Consider the following 16,996-nt stretch of genomic DNA (forward strand, 5'->3'; position numbering starts at 1 on the left):
AAAAATATATTGAACTGTGAAAAACAATGGATAAAACCAATGATGGATTCACATTTCTTGATGTAACAAAGGCCTGTGATAAAAACAAATTGTAATTGAAAATATGAGTTCACATGAGTATTTAGAAGCTGAGATTAGTAAGTGTATCATGGTTTTTGAATGAGTTTCCCCCCCTCTTTTTTCCTCTTTCACATCTGTCGGATTCAGTATCCTTAACTGTCTTAAGTCCTCTTTGTGTTGTCTTACATTTCTGCTGTGATGTTTATTACAGGAATCGCAATTTTCATTAATGCTAGTGAGAAGCCGTCTGCTTCTGCAGTATTTTTAAGATTACCAAATAACACGTGATTTCCTTAATAATGCTAAAATCTGTTAACCCTTGAGAGGTTTCTTCAGTGGTGTGTTATTCCAGTTGATTCAAAGAGAGCTTTAGGATTAAAATACTAAATGAATACCTGAGGCCAATTTTAGAACTGTCTTTATCTTAAAATTACATAAAAGATTAGCTAAAAGTTCTGGCGGAGCGGTGGCTCTGTGGCTAAGGAACTGTGCCTGTGGCTGGAAGGTTGCCGGTTCAAATCCTGCGGCCGGCAGAGGAATCCTACTCTGTTGGGCCCCTGAGCAAGGCCCTTAACCCCAACTGTTCCAATAAAGTGACCTCTCTCTCTCTCAAATCTTACCCTGGAGTACTGAGATGCTGTTCATCCAGTTACACTGCTCATCAGTTGTGAGTGTGTCACCACAAGTGTGGTTGAAGTGACCAAGAGCCACCAGGATTCACTAAAGGCAGCTGGAGAATGCACTGGTGCTCTGCTCACTTACAGCTGACCTCTGCATGCTGTATGATGCAGAGCTGCAGTCTAAAAACATGCAGTGGCACAGTGCAGCACTGCCACTTTCTTGGAGGAAATCTGGGCCTTTACATTGATTTGAAAATTCTATATTTGAACTGTATAGCAAATATTATAGATACGATGTAAATAATAAATTGCTGTCGTTAAATTAAAAGCTACCACTCCTTTGTTTCACATCTGTAGGTGACATTCTTTATTCTGATAAGCAATAATAGATAGATCTAGTATTGTGAAAGAAGATAAAATCGATTCTTTTGATTCTGTCAAAAATCCTGATGCTCTTTGTAATCTATCTGGGGAGAAACACCTCAGTAATAGCTAAAGAGATTCAAATATATTTTTAAAAAAGTCAAATGAACAAAGGAAACCTTATTTGTTATGTATTTCTCTTTCTGTCTGTTGTACTTAAATACTTGTATTCTCTGTGTATGTAATCCACTTTTTTATCTTATGTGCTTGTTGTTAAAAACATAAACCTTCTCTCTCTCTTTCTCTCTCCTTCTAATCATCCCATCCATGTGGGTGAATGTTCCTGCAAACCCTTGGTGAACTATAGAGACTTTTGGTATGCTCATTCTTTCATAAGATGCACAAAGTCACAGAAAAGGAAAAAAAAACTAATCTTGCATGTTTGAATGACTTATTCAAAAGATACTTAATTGTGATTCATTCTCAATCCAATAACCTACAAATTCTGTGATATGAGTCTAAAACTGTAATTTGAAGTTTAAACACCCACTCGGCTCTTTTCAGAGCCTGCTATGACAGTGGTGCCAGATTTTTTCCCCCACCAGATCAATTTTTAGATTGACATGATCCCTGAAAGTGCAAATCGCCACTTGATCTCTGTGACTATGGGTAGCTCGAGTCTGCTGTGTTTTTCCATGTAGCTCTAGTGTCTTTGCTTGTAGTAATACTGTGCTTTTCAGACCTCAGCTTTATTTTTTGACAGTATTACTTTAAAAGTGATGCCCAACAGTTCTGTGTCTAAAACAGTGCAGTTCCTGACTTGGATGTTACTCCTTTCCAAGCAGTTTGGTCCATCTGGAAAGACGTCTGAGCTCTTGGCATCACTCTTGAGATTGCTTGCCTGGGTGTTTCTGTGGGTTTCTTCTTAATCTTATTATAATAGTGTTTTTGATCATGGTGGGACTACATTTTGTAAAAACATAATGTAGATGGGAGCTTAAAAATTGATGTTTTCCAAACCCTTTTATTTAATGTTCTTAAAAATCGTCATGTCTTGCCTGTGGATAAACTCCCACTAACATTATGTTTTCTCTGTTGCCCACCAAACCTTATGTACATGGATTTGTATAGGTTCTGGAAGAACCTGGAACTACATGTACTAATTGCACACCCGTTTCTCCTTCTTACAGTGAAAGAGTTCTTAGCCAAAGCCAAAGAAGATTTCTTACGAAAATGGGAATGTCCACCACAGGTAAACATCATAATGAAAATCAAGTAGCAATGCCTTTACACCATTATTGCAAAATAAAAAGGATTTCTTGTCATTGAGGACATTGACAAATGTTTGAAAAGGTAATGTTTTATACAATTTGACCCAAGTAAAAACGTTTAAATTGGTAATGGTAAAATATTTTCTGAAATATCGTTTTTTTACATGTTGATGTTTATTGCTGTGTATTCTAACACATCCATTAAGCATTCACTGAGATGTAGTGCTGCACATATGTCACACCACTGATCTTTGTGCCATTGTCTTCAAAGGATTGCTTTGAAACCTCTTCAGATACTAGTTTGGGATATATAGTGGCTATTGTTAATGGGGGTATCATTTAATAATCTCTGCATTTTGAAAAACAATTGCTGATATTTCAGTAGCTGACAGTCCTTTGTACAAAACATATTTATCACAAAAAAGTTCCATGGGGCAAAATTTCATACATTGCCTCTAAATATTTTTACTCAGTGTATATAAAATGTGTGGTATTCTGGGTTTTCCAGTGCCTACTTATACCACCTAGACAAGTAAAGTGGATTACACAAAAAACTGTTAACTTATCTGATGTGTTAAAGTGAACATAGATCACACGACAGAGGTTTCATATTTGCACAGCTTTTTATTACTTTTTTTTAGCCTGTTTTTCAAATCTCATCTGACAGCTATGATCCCTGTAACCACACACAAGTGAAAATGAAGTGTAGATTTACTCCTCTGGTCCAAGCCTAGAGCTATTTGTCTTTAAATGCGTCATGACACAGCCCCGTATCAGAACAAAAGTGCCGACTGGAAGAAAGTGTGTCCATTACCTCACAACATCACATGCTTACAAGCACCCAGGAGGCTGCAGGGGTCACTGGGAGATGAGAGATCATGGCCGACGAATCCCACCCTGTCCTTGACACACTCAGCCAGTTGAGCCCTGCCGCGTAAAGGGGATCCTAGTCACAGTCTGCTAGTGATAAGACTCGGACTCGAACCTGCAGTCATGGGGCTTTGCCACCACCCGACTCAGCACTTTTACAGCTTCAGCTATTCAAGTGGCTCTTGTGCCGCTTCCCACCCCATGTAGTGATCACTCACTTCCAGCCTTGAATTGTGAATGAAAATGTGTTCCTGCTAATCACCCAGGAGGATCAAACAGATTTCACATGACTTGTTTCCTAATGCCGCACCCTAATTGCCAAACTGATGGGCCATGTATTTTTTTCCAGAGCACGGCTGGTTTAGATGACTTTGAGAGGCAAAAAACCCTCGGCACAGGCTCTTTCGGAAGAGTTATGTTGGTAAAACATAAAGGAGCAGAGCAGTACTATGCCATGAAGATACTGGACAAGCAAAAGGTTGGTCGAAAAGAAAATGTCTTTCCTGTTTGGTTCAAGATAAGTGTTAAAAAATGGTGTTTAAAAATAAACTTGTTCACTTTACTCATTCTGACACATTGGTTTGCATTACATTAAGTCTGCACATTTAACATTTTAAAAATGTTTAATTTTGTGCTCATCCAATTTAGAAGCTTTAGTTGTATAAGACACTGTTATCTATTCATCTGATGTGCACATAACTGGGTTATGGGTCAGAGTTCCTTATATTGATGATGCTATCCTTTCTTTTATGGGCAGTCCATCACTTTTTGACAGTATTTAATGAAGTATCAGGCCTATGTGTAATGCAGTAATGTGACCATCCTGATTTCCAGTAAACCTGATATTATGATTTGTTTTTATTGCATAGATCTAACGCAGCAAAGCTGTCATCACACATCCCTAGGCTGGATGACTGTATCTGAAATGGCATGCAAATCAGCTTAAGCCGAATGTGTTTGGGATGAGTTTTGCTTTGCCCTTTAATGAAGTATAACAAATACGAACTTGCTTGTTAGAAATTACGGTAACATTACCTGAATGTTGTTGAATCATGGCCTCATAATACCTTCATAATTGCTCCACAAAATGTTATAATCACATTCATCATGCTTTATAGGGACATGCAGAAATGACATAACCTTTGGATAAGAGGAGATGATGTTTGTTTTACAATCATTTATAGCACTTAGTACAATATGCAGTGTTATTACCATACTGCACCCTGATTTGTACTCAAAAACTACTACAAAAAAGCACAGCAGCTGCTGTTATTTTGATATTTGTTAAACCTTTTCTAGCACATTTGCGAAACTGTGCAATTTAAACCTAAACATAAAGGTAAACCTGAGGAACGCATTTGTAGAATGCAGAAACGTGCAACGTTCCCTCAGAAATTAAATGGAAATAGTAAGAAACACATTCTCAATTTACTCTCTCTTAATATCAAGTTTGTGTTTAAATGTGACTCCAAATATACAGTATACTATTTTTTAATTCAGGAAAAATCAGTTGTCACTTTAATACTCTCAGCCACAGTCCGCAGCAGACAGCTTGACGGAGTGTTGAAGGCAGTATATGCTGCTTATACCCAGTTGCCCGTCAGGATGAATAGAATCACTTGGGTGACAGGTAGCTGGGCAGTTTCAGTGTTCTTTCAGCCACTGTCCATTGCCCATTGTGTCACACCTACTCAAAAAAACTGTAACATGCCTTTGTAATAGGATGTACCTCATGTTTATATTTGCAAAATTGCTAAACCCTAAGAAAATATATTGCTGTGAATAATTTAAAATCTTTAAAAACAACCAGCCTATAATTATTAATTAATAATCAGAAATTTCCTCATTAATAAGGAAAAAAATGTTTGTAATATGACATTAGAGAATTTAAGTTAAATGGCATTTTAAAGGCTCGCTTAGAGTAAAAGGACTAGAGAGCTTAGTCCAGATGTGCGCACTATTCACCATCCACCTATAACGGTCTTCCCTTCACATTTTACATTACATTGACAAACATTAACAACCACTCTGTTTAAAAATAACTTTTGTAGAACTATATAGACATCTTACCCAAATAAAGTCTAATTGACTAGAGTTTTCATCTCTAGTTTTAGAATGGACCCATAATGCACCATCTCTCCTATTTGCATGCATTATTAATGGACATGCACTTTTAATCACTTTTTTTTATTACACAACATTTTTCAGGAATGCATCTTCCACATAACAGTTGAATGATTTGTATTTTTTTCTAATTTGTCAAGTTATTTTTTTTCTCACTTAGTTTCTCCTAGATCAATAATCAATAGATCTAGATTAAAGTGTTGCATAATTTACTTGCATCGCATATGTTCTGTGGCTAATCTTATCAGTTACTGGGTCATATATTTTCTTAGAATATCAGAATACTAGTGAAACATCATAATGATAGTGCATGTTAGAGAGATGTCAACTTTAATTCAATCTTTATTGATAATATTTTTTTTCATATTGCTGATATTGACAATTTGATGCTTACACGACACTGATTTGTAGTTCCTGAATGGAATTCAATTTCTTATCAATCTTTAAATTGAGTTTAGACCAATTAACTATTTTTAAGTGTCCTAATTTGCTATGTGTTTGTATTTGATGACAAAATTATTTATTCCACAGTAATAACTTGAACATTATATATTCATATTTTTCTAAGTCAAGTGTCAAGTAAGTGTAATGTTGGTTTTTGAGGTGCTCTTACATTTAGAAATGCAATAATTAACTTAAGACAGTGAAACGGATTTATTTCTTCCACCTTATTATTTAAATTTAAATGGGCAGTTGTGGAGTGTTGTCACTTGGCTAAGGTTTTTTTACTATCCAAAAAAACATTACAAAGAATTGTTGCGCAAGTGTGATTAATGTGCTCGATACAGAAATCCTGTGGGAAACAATTAACAGATACCTTCAAAATTAAACCAGTACACCGAAGAAATGGGAAATGACCCCTATAATAATATTAAGCACATTTCTATTTTGGCTCCAAACTTAGGGTGTTGTCTGTACAAATAAGTAACTGCTTTCTGGCAGACATAGAAAAATAAGGAAGTTAACAAACTTTCACTACAATATCTGTATAGAAAAGAGAAGGAAAAGCTACCATAAATGGAATTTACGGCCTTCAGTTACACACTGAGATTGAAGTGATAATTTAACTGCAGAAGATTTAAATCATATGTTTTTAATGCTGTGCCAAGTTAAAGCTAAACATAGTCATAAAACTAATTTAGTATATTTTTTGGAACCTTGCATTCGATTTTGAAGATTCTTAAAACATGAAACCAAAAACTGTTTTGTGGTCAGAGGAGATCCTTCGTAAATACAGGAGAACCTAAAACAGTGTCTTGTGGAAAAGGCTTGATTAGCTCTCGAGTGAGATTGAAGCACAGAAGAATTTAAGACTTTGTTCTGCTTTAAGAAGAATAAGCATCCATATCTAGATGCTGCTTGTACTACAGCACTCTTTGTATCAAAATCGGAGCATTCCTATTCACACGCCATTGTGTAACCTATTGATTGCTTTTGACTCTGTAGTTTCATGATATCTCATAAATGCAAAGGTGGTGGCATTTTAAAGAAAACACTCCATTATAATTTATCTGAATCTGTTTGTACCATGAAATCAGAAAGGAAATCTTATTTCTAAAATTACATATTTTGGCATCTAAAAGTCTTAACATTGCTATCTCTCTCTGTCTCTCTCTCTACTTAGTTGAAACAGGTAGTGAATCTAAAGACAGGTTTGCCATTTTGTATGTTCTATGCCACAATGTTAATGGCAAACACTATATACTAATACATTTTATTACTAATGTGAAACTTGATTACTAACCTATTCTAAAGATTCATTGGTTGTAGAGAAGACCCTACCTATTTTATGGCTGTTAAAAAGAGGACAGACCATGACATTTCAGCTTCACCATGAAATCTTGTCCTCATTCTATATGAGTATTAGTTTAAATTTGAAGACACCTCATTGTCAAAATTGCAGAACTACATTTCTTTTTACATTTGACTGTAACAAATGTCAACATTGAACCCTATTCTCTATGATACTCAGTGATTGGTAGCATCTTGTGGTATTTTTACTCCTGTGATGTAGAGATCTAAACTGCTACGAAGTGTGTAGTGATTATTGTAATAAACCATGTGGAAAAAATAACATCCAAATTCTCCATGCAGAGTCAGTCATACATTCTGGTATGATCTGCAATCATTCTTGTCTGGTTGTAAACTGACTTTTTGCATGTTAATGACAATTGAAACAAATGAAAAAAAACACGTTTTATTGCACAACATGAGATTTAAGATTTAAATATCATTAACTGAAAGTGAGCCATTTTGAAACATAATGATTCAAAATTAAGTGAATTTGGTTGATCCATATAGACCCATGATGCTGTCATTTCTAAAGTTGTTTTGGTTATGAAATGATAAACTGAATTTCTTTTATCTAATCAAGCCCAGTAGAAGTTAGGGCTGCAAGGGCTTAGATAAAAACTAAGAACAGAGTGTGGGTTATTAGGGCTGGCTACTTGTAGGGTATTATCTCAACGGTGGGTTCATTTTGCTCTTACAAGATTAATACAGTAACACTAGTAATATGATAATTCCCCCATAATCAAATAAGATAAAATGAAAATATAGTTTAACCTTACTTAAAGTGCTAAGTTATATGACAAGTACTTAAATCATTCCATCAGTTTTTCGTTCAAGATGAGTATTCTCTTAATCTGAATTAAGTATTAATGTAATAGGCAGAATCATCACTTTTGTTTGATCATTTATTTAAAAAATGACGGCTGATCATTCTACCATACAGATCCTTGAAAATAACATTGCTTGTTTTAAACTAACAAGAATTCCCTATAAAGCATTACAGGGAAATGTTTTAAAATATATCTTAAAAATACAAAATACTGCAAAATATTTACATTCTAAAATGGAAATGTACAATTTCAAACACCTTACTCTTCCCATGCTATTTATATCTGAGCTTTTTTTATATCGACAGTACCCATTATTATTATTTTTAACCTTGCTGAGCCTTTGGCTTTGGTACTGTATTTTAGTTATTATGATAAAGCAGCTGTCTGCTGGGCATTTTTAATAAATTACATCAATTGTGATTTTTGTATTGAAGCATATTAGAAAAAGATTGAATAACATAGGTTAACATCCCTGTTTCTCAAGCGTTTCTGTAATATTAATGGGTGTATTCTCCCTCTTGTGACCTTTTGGCTGGTTGTCTCTGCAAAAACCTTTGAAAGGTCATACTGGAAAATGTCAAACACCCAGAGAACTTCAAACATATCTGACATCTTTTCAAGTGGCTTTTGAATCCCTGCATAGCTCAGAACAATGTGATTGGTCATTTAGTCAAGCAGGTGAAATGATTAATCACAAAAAAGCAGTCTTGAAAATGTACTGTATACTCTTCCTTCTGTATCACACTGCATTCCCATATAACTTTTATTCAGTTTACACGTAAAGCTTAGTCATGTTAAGATTGTAACATACCCCCAGACTGTGCAGGTGAACGTCTGTCTGTTCCTTTTCTATTCAAAATTTCATCAGGGCCAGGAGATGTGTGCTTCACAATTAATAAAACTTCCCAGTTCTTTCAGTCTTTAATGGACAAGAGCTAAAAATACAAAATTTTGATTTTTTTTAATGAAAGTTATGTAGCTTAGTATTGAATGGTGGAAAAAGAGGTGTCAGTGGTTATCAACCCATTTTTTGTATAAATTAAAACTTGTAATAGTTTTTAATTTTTTTCTCAAGTAAAACTTAAGAATCAAATTTTAAATGTTAAAAACTTGTACCTTTTCAATAATCTCTTAATGTTTCAGCAATTTCCATATATAATCTGATTTACTTTCATTTTAAAAAGTTACACTGTATTTTTTACAAATACCCTTTAAAGAATCTTTTTAATACATCTTTGCTCTTATATTCCAAAGCAATTTCTTCCATCTAAATAAACAGAAGTCGTGAACTGTTAACTTAAAAAAAATGCAGCCAGTTATAGTCAACTGTGAGGTCTGCCTCATGTACATTGATTAAAAATAATTGTAGGAGAGTGCTTAACTCTCTTATATGTACATATAATATCTATCACATATGAATGCATTAAGAATTTGTAGAGGTTAAATATAAAATTCAGCAAGTCTCATATCAAGGTAGAAAATAATGCACAGAGGAGCTTCAGCAAATTTTGCCAAATGTTCTATGTTTGCTGCAATATTACCGTGTTACACATTTACATATCATAGAAATCTTAACTTGTTGGAATTTATTCTTATTAATTGGTGCTGCATGTATTCACCTTTTTGTGTCCTTGTTTTTTAGGTTGTAAAGCTGAAGCAGATAGAACACACATTAAATGAAAAGAGAATATTGCAGGCTGTGTCCTTTCCATTTCTTGTAAGGTTGGAGTATGCCTTTAAGGTAAATGTATATTAATGGATGTTTAGAAGACTAGCATTAACCAATAACACATGAAAATATGCAATATAACCACAAGTACAGTATACTCTCCTCCAGCTTTTTCAAGGGGTCTTATATTATTTTAGGCTAATTGATTCTTTAGTTCAGTCATGAGTTATAATTATATTTTTTAATTGAAGAAGACCAAAAGTTCATCTATTTACCTACAGAAGTCTATAGACGAAACTGTAGAAGTCAGTTTTTCTGCATTTGAGGCAACGTATACTGAAAAAACAGGTCTTATCACATAAAAAGCACTTATTGTTAAAATCATCTTCTGAGTGGGTGACCCATTGAAATTTAACTCCTGTTTGAATGCTTTGAATTATTCAGTATTCAGGGGAATTCAGGGGTTTTTGGTCATAAAAATTACAAACAAGTATACCTATTCTTTAGTATATTTCTGTTACGATAACGACACTGGTGCACCACGCCAAAGTTCTCTGTAGTTTAAAAATCCACTGTTGATGAAGCCCAGTCTCATCTTTTGTCACATCATTTGTGAAGCAGCAAATGCATTTGACTGTAGTGCTGCAAGAAGTCAAAGTTAGTTCAAAGCACTCAAGTGTTTCACACAATATGTGAATATGCAAAAAAAATTTCAAGACCCTGATATGCTTATCTGTAAATTAATGTAATGGTTATATTACTTCACACAATATGCTCTAATAATATGCTTCTAATAAGATCCTTTATTATAGTTAGAAAGAACAAGGTGACCTCTATGTTCATAGCTGCTGGGCCTTCTTTATAGGACTGAGTTAGACATCAAATAAAAGTTTAAAGGACAATGCAGTGCAAACTGCTTGTCTTACTCAAATCCCCTTTTTTCCTTGATTGTAGGATAACTCTAATTTGTATATGGTGATGGAGTATGTTCCAGGAGGAGAAATGTTTTCACATCTTAGAAGAATTGGAAGGTTTAGGTAAGTGAAATACTCAGTATTATACATTAGCTGGGTGGAAATGAATGAGTTCTGCTTGCTTGCATACTCTAATATAGAGAATTTTGAAATGCCATCCTAACTTTGAGGTGGAAATGTAGAAAAATACTTGTTGTGAATTTATAAACAGCATATAAGAAGATGGTGTTTCAAGTTTATTTCAGTACAGGAATGGTAATAAAACCCACCACTCTTGGTATAATTATGGCAATGAGACAAGAAATATAAACTTGTTAGCTATAGCAGCAAATCCATATATTTTTATCATTTTTGCTCATTTTAGGTAGGAAGTCTTTTTTATAACTTGTTAAATAAGTCAGTGTAGGATACGATCTACATTTGTCATTACATAACTTCCGTTTCTATCTCCTTAACATCATGCCTGAAGAAAAGGTTTACTTGAGAGTAGAGAACATTATATTGTAGTTCCCCAAAACAGTATTTCTAAGTATACACAATGAGAATAGCATGCTCTACATTGCAGTTAATTATAGAAACAGTGGTATAAGTACAAATATAGCAAGCAAGAATAAACCAGTAATAACCAGTCCTCTTTACCCTCGGGAAAATCTTTTTTTAATCATTTAAATCGAATTTGAAAAAGATTTTCTTATCTATATTTATCCAAAATAAAATTAAAATTATTCATAATTTAACATATGTTAATTGGGGAAAAGTTAAAAATCTGATGGTTGAACCTGAAATGCAGCCTGCACAAACTAAAACGTCAATGCACATTTTAAATGTGATGAACGCATTGCATTATCCCCTGAGGCTTAACTGTTTCTGTGACTGTCTTCCCTTAGTGAACCTCATGCACGATTTTATGCAGCTCAGATAGTACTGACATTTGAGTACCTCCATTCACTAGACCTCATCTACAGAGATCTGAAACCTGAAAACCTTTTAATCGATCAACATGGGTACATCCAGGTAAGTAACCGCCAATACCACCAGTGTTGATATTGGAAATACTCACGATTTGAGGATTGTTATACTTCTATAACAGTTATAGAACTGTAATGCATTTGAGGAAAATAATGACTCTAATGAATTATTGTTCATTAAATCTCAGTTTCTGAGTTTTTTCTGTTTGTTGGCGATCCCATTATGTTGAATAACAGGTAGTCTTCTTTAATGTAGGTCACAGATTTTGGCTTTGCCAAAAGAGTAAAGGGCAGGACTTGGACATTGTGTGGAACTCCAGAATATCTGGCACCAGAGATTATCCTCAGCAAGGTGGGTGTTAATACTTTTCAACATTGTATCCGGCTAAATCATAATAAGTAGTAAATTCATTCTTAATGGTTTTAATGGGTTATACTCATTGCTGGCATGTATAAGATGTGGTTGGTGCTATGTTTTGCTGCTTATGGATGTAATTAAAACGGTTACCTGTATTAGTTTTGTATTTCATTTAGCCAAAAAATCATTTGGCTACTATTAATGCAAAACTAAAAAAGACTGCTCTAAAGTTGTCCAAGCAAACTAGTCTTCTTCAAACCATCTTGGTAGTAAACACTTCTCTTATCATGCTTATTTAATATTATGTTATTTAATATGCTGTAGGCTGTCATCTAAGTGCCATTGTGAACATTTTATATTGATTTACGCCTCATACATTAGCTAGTAGTACTATCATTTATTGAAACCATGTGGGTGGGTGGTGTGGGCTTCAGTTGGTTTTTATTCGCTTTTTGTAGCTGTGTATGACTGAAGTGTAATTTTGTTTTAGGGCTACAACAAAGCTGTGGACTGGTGGGCATTAGGGGTTCTAATCTATGAAATGGCAGCTGGCTATCCTCCATTCTTCGCAGATCAGCCTATTCAGATATACGAAAAAATTGTCTCTGGCAAGGTACGGCTGCATGCCTTGAATGTCCTGTTATTTCCAACTGATTATAAGCCTTTTTCGTTAAATGTTTAGTTTAAATGCTAAATTTTTATCTTAAAAATAGAATAAGAAGGTCTTGTTAGTTATAAAATATATGTAGTGCAGACTTGTTACCAGTATTGTTCCTTTGTTCAGGAGGCCCTATACTGTTTTGGTGATTCTCTTCATTATTTACTTTGGCCAGTACTGTTGCCTCATGTACAACAAAAATGCTGTGCTCGTCCGATCATTCTATACAATACTGTCAAAAACCAAGAAGCTCCCACTCAGATTTGAAATAAATCCCCCTGTGCCTATTTGCTGATCATAATACGCATTACGTGGAATTAGTTACCCCCTTGAAGAGAGAAAAGTTATGTTGACATTTTGAATGGTTGTAAAACACCAAGGAAAAAAAACATTAAGTTACAGTAGTAGACCTTTATCTCTAGATTGAGTTCCATGACCACGTTTTTAGCATTAAAGTCAGAAAGCAATTTCTGTTTTGTATTAAGCACACTTACATTTCGACTTTTAGGTACGATTCCCGTCTCACTTCAGCTCAGACTTGAAAGACCTTCTGAGGAATTTGCTTCAGGTAGACCTGACCAAACGGTATGGCAATCTGAAGAATGGTGTAAATGACATTAAAAACCACAAGTGGTTTGCCACAACGGATTGGATTGCCATCTATGAGAGAAAGGTAAGCTTAGTATTTGTCAAATTTGTAGAAGCTATGAAGTATAACTTCAGTGGAGTAAATCAAGTTGTGCTAAATTCAAAGTTTAATTATGGAAGTTACCCATAACTTTGTGTTGGCTGGGCAGAAATTTGTCTACTTATAGCTGTTAAAGTCTGTGGCACAGTGTTTATTTTTAAAAAGTCCATTATTTTGTGGGAGTATTAAAATGCCTTTAAGTCTTATCTGTACTAAGATTGTGCACCTTTTGAATAATTGAGATGACCACTCTTTCCATAGTTGGCTAAGTATCCTGTCACTTGTCAAGTAGATAACAGGATGGTGATATGTTCATTCCCTAGAAACAAACAAGCATAGATGGTTCCCTTTTATATTTTTACGCATGTTAAGTATATGCATATTTAAATAGCTGCTATAACTGTAGCATTTTGTATTCCATATGTTTTTTTAACCAATTTGTCATTTGCATAATAGTGCTACGATTTACAGTTTTCAAAGATTTATAAATTTGTAAACGTCATTCTCAAGTGCTTCCCTATGGTTAGATGCATCACTACAGCCACAATCATAGTTCAGTGTTTGCAATACCTATTCACTGGCATTCATTGTCAATAAGACCAAAGTGCATGCAAAACCTGTGGACTGGAACTCTCTGAGATACAGAGCTGCATATTTATAAATGTTGACATAAAGTTCAGTAGTTTGCTAACATAACACAGGATATAAACACACAAAGAAACTCATGTGTATGTCTTTTTTTTTCATATTGATTTTTTTTCCATATGACCTTTAAGAAGAACGTGATACTTATTTTGCTTAGACGTTTAGGTTCACATTTAACGGTAGCATAAACTACCATATTTTACTGACACCTGATTTCCAAATCTGATGATTCAGCTATTTTAATATTTCTAATTATTGAAATTATATTCCATTAGAAATATTTTGGCATTTTATTTCTGTTTCATGGTTCCTCTCTGAATCTGGTAGTACACTGATGACAGTGTTCATCAGATCGGTTCTAGTAGTATTAAGTTCAGAAATAGCAGCAGTAGCCTCTCTGTTATAGCTTCAGTCTAAAACACATTTTTGCTTACAGGTGGAAGCTCCTTTCATACCAAAATGCAGAGGCCCTGGTGATACAAGCAACTTTGACGACTATGAAGAGGAGGACATCCGTGTCTCTGTTACAGAAAAATGTGCAAAAGAGTTTTCAGAATTTTAGAGTGTGAGAGTGAGGTTGCATCAGGGCTCGTATATGGGATCTTTGCACTCTGCTAAGAGATGGGGTGGAGCTGAGACCATCATATTTGTTCAAACAATACCTAGTTCCTTCATTCCACAAGGCTGAATGAGGTCCTTATTGCCATGATCCTTGTGTGCAGTTAGCACTAACTCTCATACACAGGCACATTTAAGCAGTCACTCCTTGTGCTGCCACACAACTAGACCACTTTCTTATCCTTTCTTTTCTCTTTTTTGAGTTTCAAAGCAGTCGTCTTTGTCTTGAATGTTGTATCCCCCCCTTTTTTTACAAAGTGGTATTTTACAGAAAAAGTCAAAAGACAAAATCGGTAACACACACCCTTTGATTTTGACGTGTAATGATTAAGTGATCAGTTGTACCAGGAGATGTTGGAATTGGTGTGTGATTCAGGTCAACTTGAAAGATAGGTGTTGCTTCTAGTGTGTGCCATCTAACAGTTTTTGTCTGTTACACGTCTGAGACTTTTAAAGAAGAGTTGCAAGCTGAAAAATCTTTTTGCTCAGACTAGAATCTAGACAACTTTTTTTCGGCATCTTTCGGAAGTAGTACTTGTTCTTCGTGTGTATCTGTACATCAATCAAATAAGGTTTCGAACACCTTGCGTGTTCAAAGCATGACCAAAATTAGAATTCAATGAGTGGCAGAACCAGGTGGACAATGCCCTTTGCCCTCTGCCCTTTGTCCTTTTCTCCTGAATTCAATACCACTAAACCCACCACTTTTTCTTTCTTCTCCGAAGCGGTGTTCATGCCATTGTACAGCTGCGTACTGCTGAGAGTGGCAAACCTAATTACAAAAGCAGAAGACCCTCAAAACTAGATAGGTCTTTGTATCATTTCTAGCAATGTTTTTACCAGTCTGTCAACTCTTAGATAGTTGTCTTTAAACTCCTGTTTTCCATGTATTAAAATTATTTTGGCAATTAAAGCTAGAAAATGAGACACAAGAAAACGAGAAAATTTGAGGGAAGCAAAAGAATTAAGACCCCTTAAGAGAAATTGATATTCTTCTGCATCACTGTATAGCTCCACTATTAGGTATGTTCAAATTAAAAGGAATAATATTTGCAAAAAACCTCTATTTGGAGTGAATTGCTAAAGTGAATGGTCCATTGTTTGGTATAAAGTGTACGAAAAGGTTATCTGCCAAGTTTTGCCTGTGGCACAGTGTTGGTAAAACTGGACTGGGCATGTGCATTAACAGTTTTCACTCCATTATGAGTTTTTAATGCTTACGTTGTTTTGCAAAGTTCTCAAAAGAGATCTGTAAAACTGCCATATTTCTACGTTTTCCATTTTTACTCTTGCATTTCTGTCTTGGTTTATTTCATTCTTATGACAGAATGTAGAATTGCAACTAGTAGCTATGTATATTATTTTTGCTTGATTTTAAGTTATATTCACACACCAACTAAAACAATTTCAAAAGCTGATGTGTGCAAGCTTCAGCACCTTTCTATCACGTTTAATTCAGTCTGTCAAAACTCATTTCATCAGACACATTTGCGTTTTCATATATATTTGTTTTTATTTATACACGTATTAGAGAAAGATGCTGTCTAATAAATTTAATTTTGAACGGTTAAAAATGGCATAGTTCTTGCTGTCTTTGGAAGATCCATTTTAATACTGTAAGTGTGAAATAATATGGTTTAAACATGAAACAGACACACGTCAGTATCTAGCCATCATACTCGTTGGTGTGTCAGTGAGTGTTACATCACTGATAGCACTTCCTCCTAAGCTATGTGACACTCCTGGAAAAAAATCTCCTTTGTAGTCATCTTACATTACCAGTATGGGCTCTACTATCAATTCTCTATGTATTTAGTTTCTTGGATATTTTGCACAACAATGTCATTAGAAGGCTGACACTGACAGCAGTTTTTGTCCACCCATATTTACTTGTATGTGCAAGGGAAGTATAAGATACTTTGCTGTAGCAGATTTTATGTAACAAAAGATATATACGTCACATTAATAAATTTTAAAAAAATCCTTTGTATGAAAATGTTAAAATCTTTTGTATTTCATTTAGACTGAGGACATGCTGTTGTATGCTAGCTGTATGCGATAAATTCTACAGTAACTTTGTTGTCGTTTATGGACATAAAGATTTTAATAAACGCTGGAGATCACATTTCCTATCTGTTTTTAGAATTTTAGATTTTCTTTGACGAGTAAAGTAAGTCGTTATTATTTTTTTTGGTTTAGAAATGGAATTGTAAGATTGCATTAGTGAAAACTGAGAAAGAAATACTGGTTAAAGTGCACTGCTTTACATCCCTGAAGGTAATGAAGTAATGTTCCTACCAGTAGTGAAAGAAGAATGCAGTGACTAAAATGTCTCTCATCTGGCAAAATGAATGCTGCAGAATTCTTGTCGTAATTACAGCATCATGTATGTAAGATTAAGTTTAAAATACCTTTATGATTTGAACTGGTTCTGTTATCATGCCTTCCTTACAAACTGCATATGTTAAAACATGACATCAACATCATAA

General features: G+C 34.6%; 1 protein-coding gene across 5 annotated transcripts in view; it reads left to right on the forward strand.

Annotated features, from left to right (window-relative positions):
* The window catches only part of prkacba (protein kinase, cAMP-dependent, catalytic, beta a), a 49,472-nt gene extending 32,840 nt beyond the window's left edge, over nt 1–16,632 (forward strand). For 4 of the 5 annotated variants that reach the window (XM_088926613.1, XM_088926611.1, XM_088926609.1 and 1 more), the window contains exons 2-10: nt 2,234–2,295; nt 3,534–3,662; nt 9,572–9,670; nt 10,553–10,635; nt 11,460–11,586; nt 11,797–11,892; nt 12,389–12,511; nt 13,065–13,229; nt 14,326–16,632. In XM_088926613.1, the coding sequence (XP_088782739.1) occupies nt 2,234–2,295; nt 3,534–3,662; nt 9,572–9,670; nt 10,553–10,635; nt 11,460–11,586; nt 11,797–11,892; nt 12,389–12,511; nt 13,065–13,229; nt 14,326–14,451 (1,010 nt within the window). In that variant the 3' untranslated portion in view covers nt 14,452–16,632. Of the gene's footprint in view, nt 138–2,233; nt 2,296–3,533; nt 3,663–9,571; nt 9,671–10,552; nt 10,636–11,459; nt 11,587–11,796; nt 11,893–12,388; nt 12,512–13,064; nt 13,230–14,325 lie in introns of all 5 variants that reach the window. The other variant, XM_088926612.1, reaches the window with a different exon arrangement.
* Nucleotides 16,633–16,996: the final 364 nt, after the last annotated feature.

The sequence above is a fragment of the Atractosteus spatula genome, chromosome 11 (genome assembly GCF_055471065.1).
Source record: "Atractosteus spatula isolate fAtrSpa1 chromosome 11, fAtrSpa1.hap1, whole genome shotgun sequence".
Lineage (NCBI taxonomy): Eukaryota > Metazoa > Chordata > Actinopteri > Semionotiformes > Lepisosteidae > Atractosteus > Atractosteus spatula.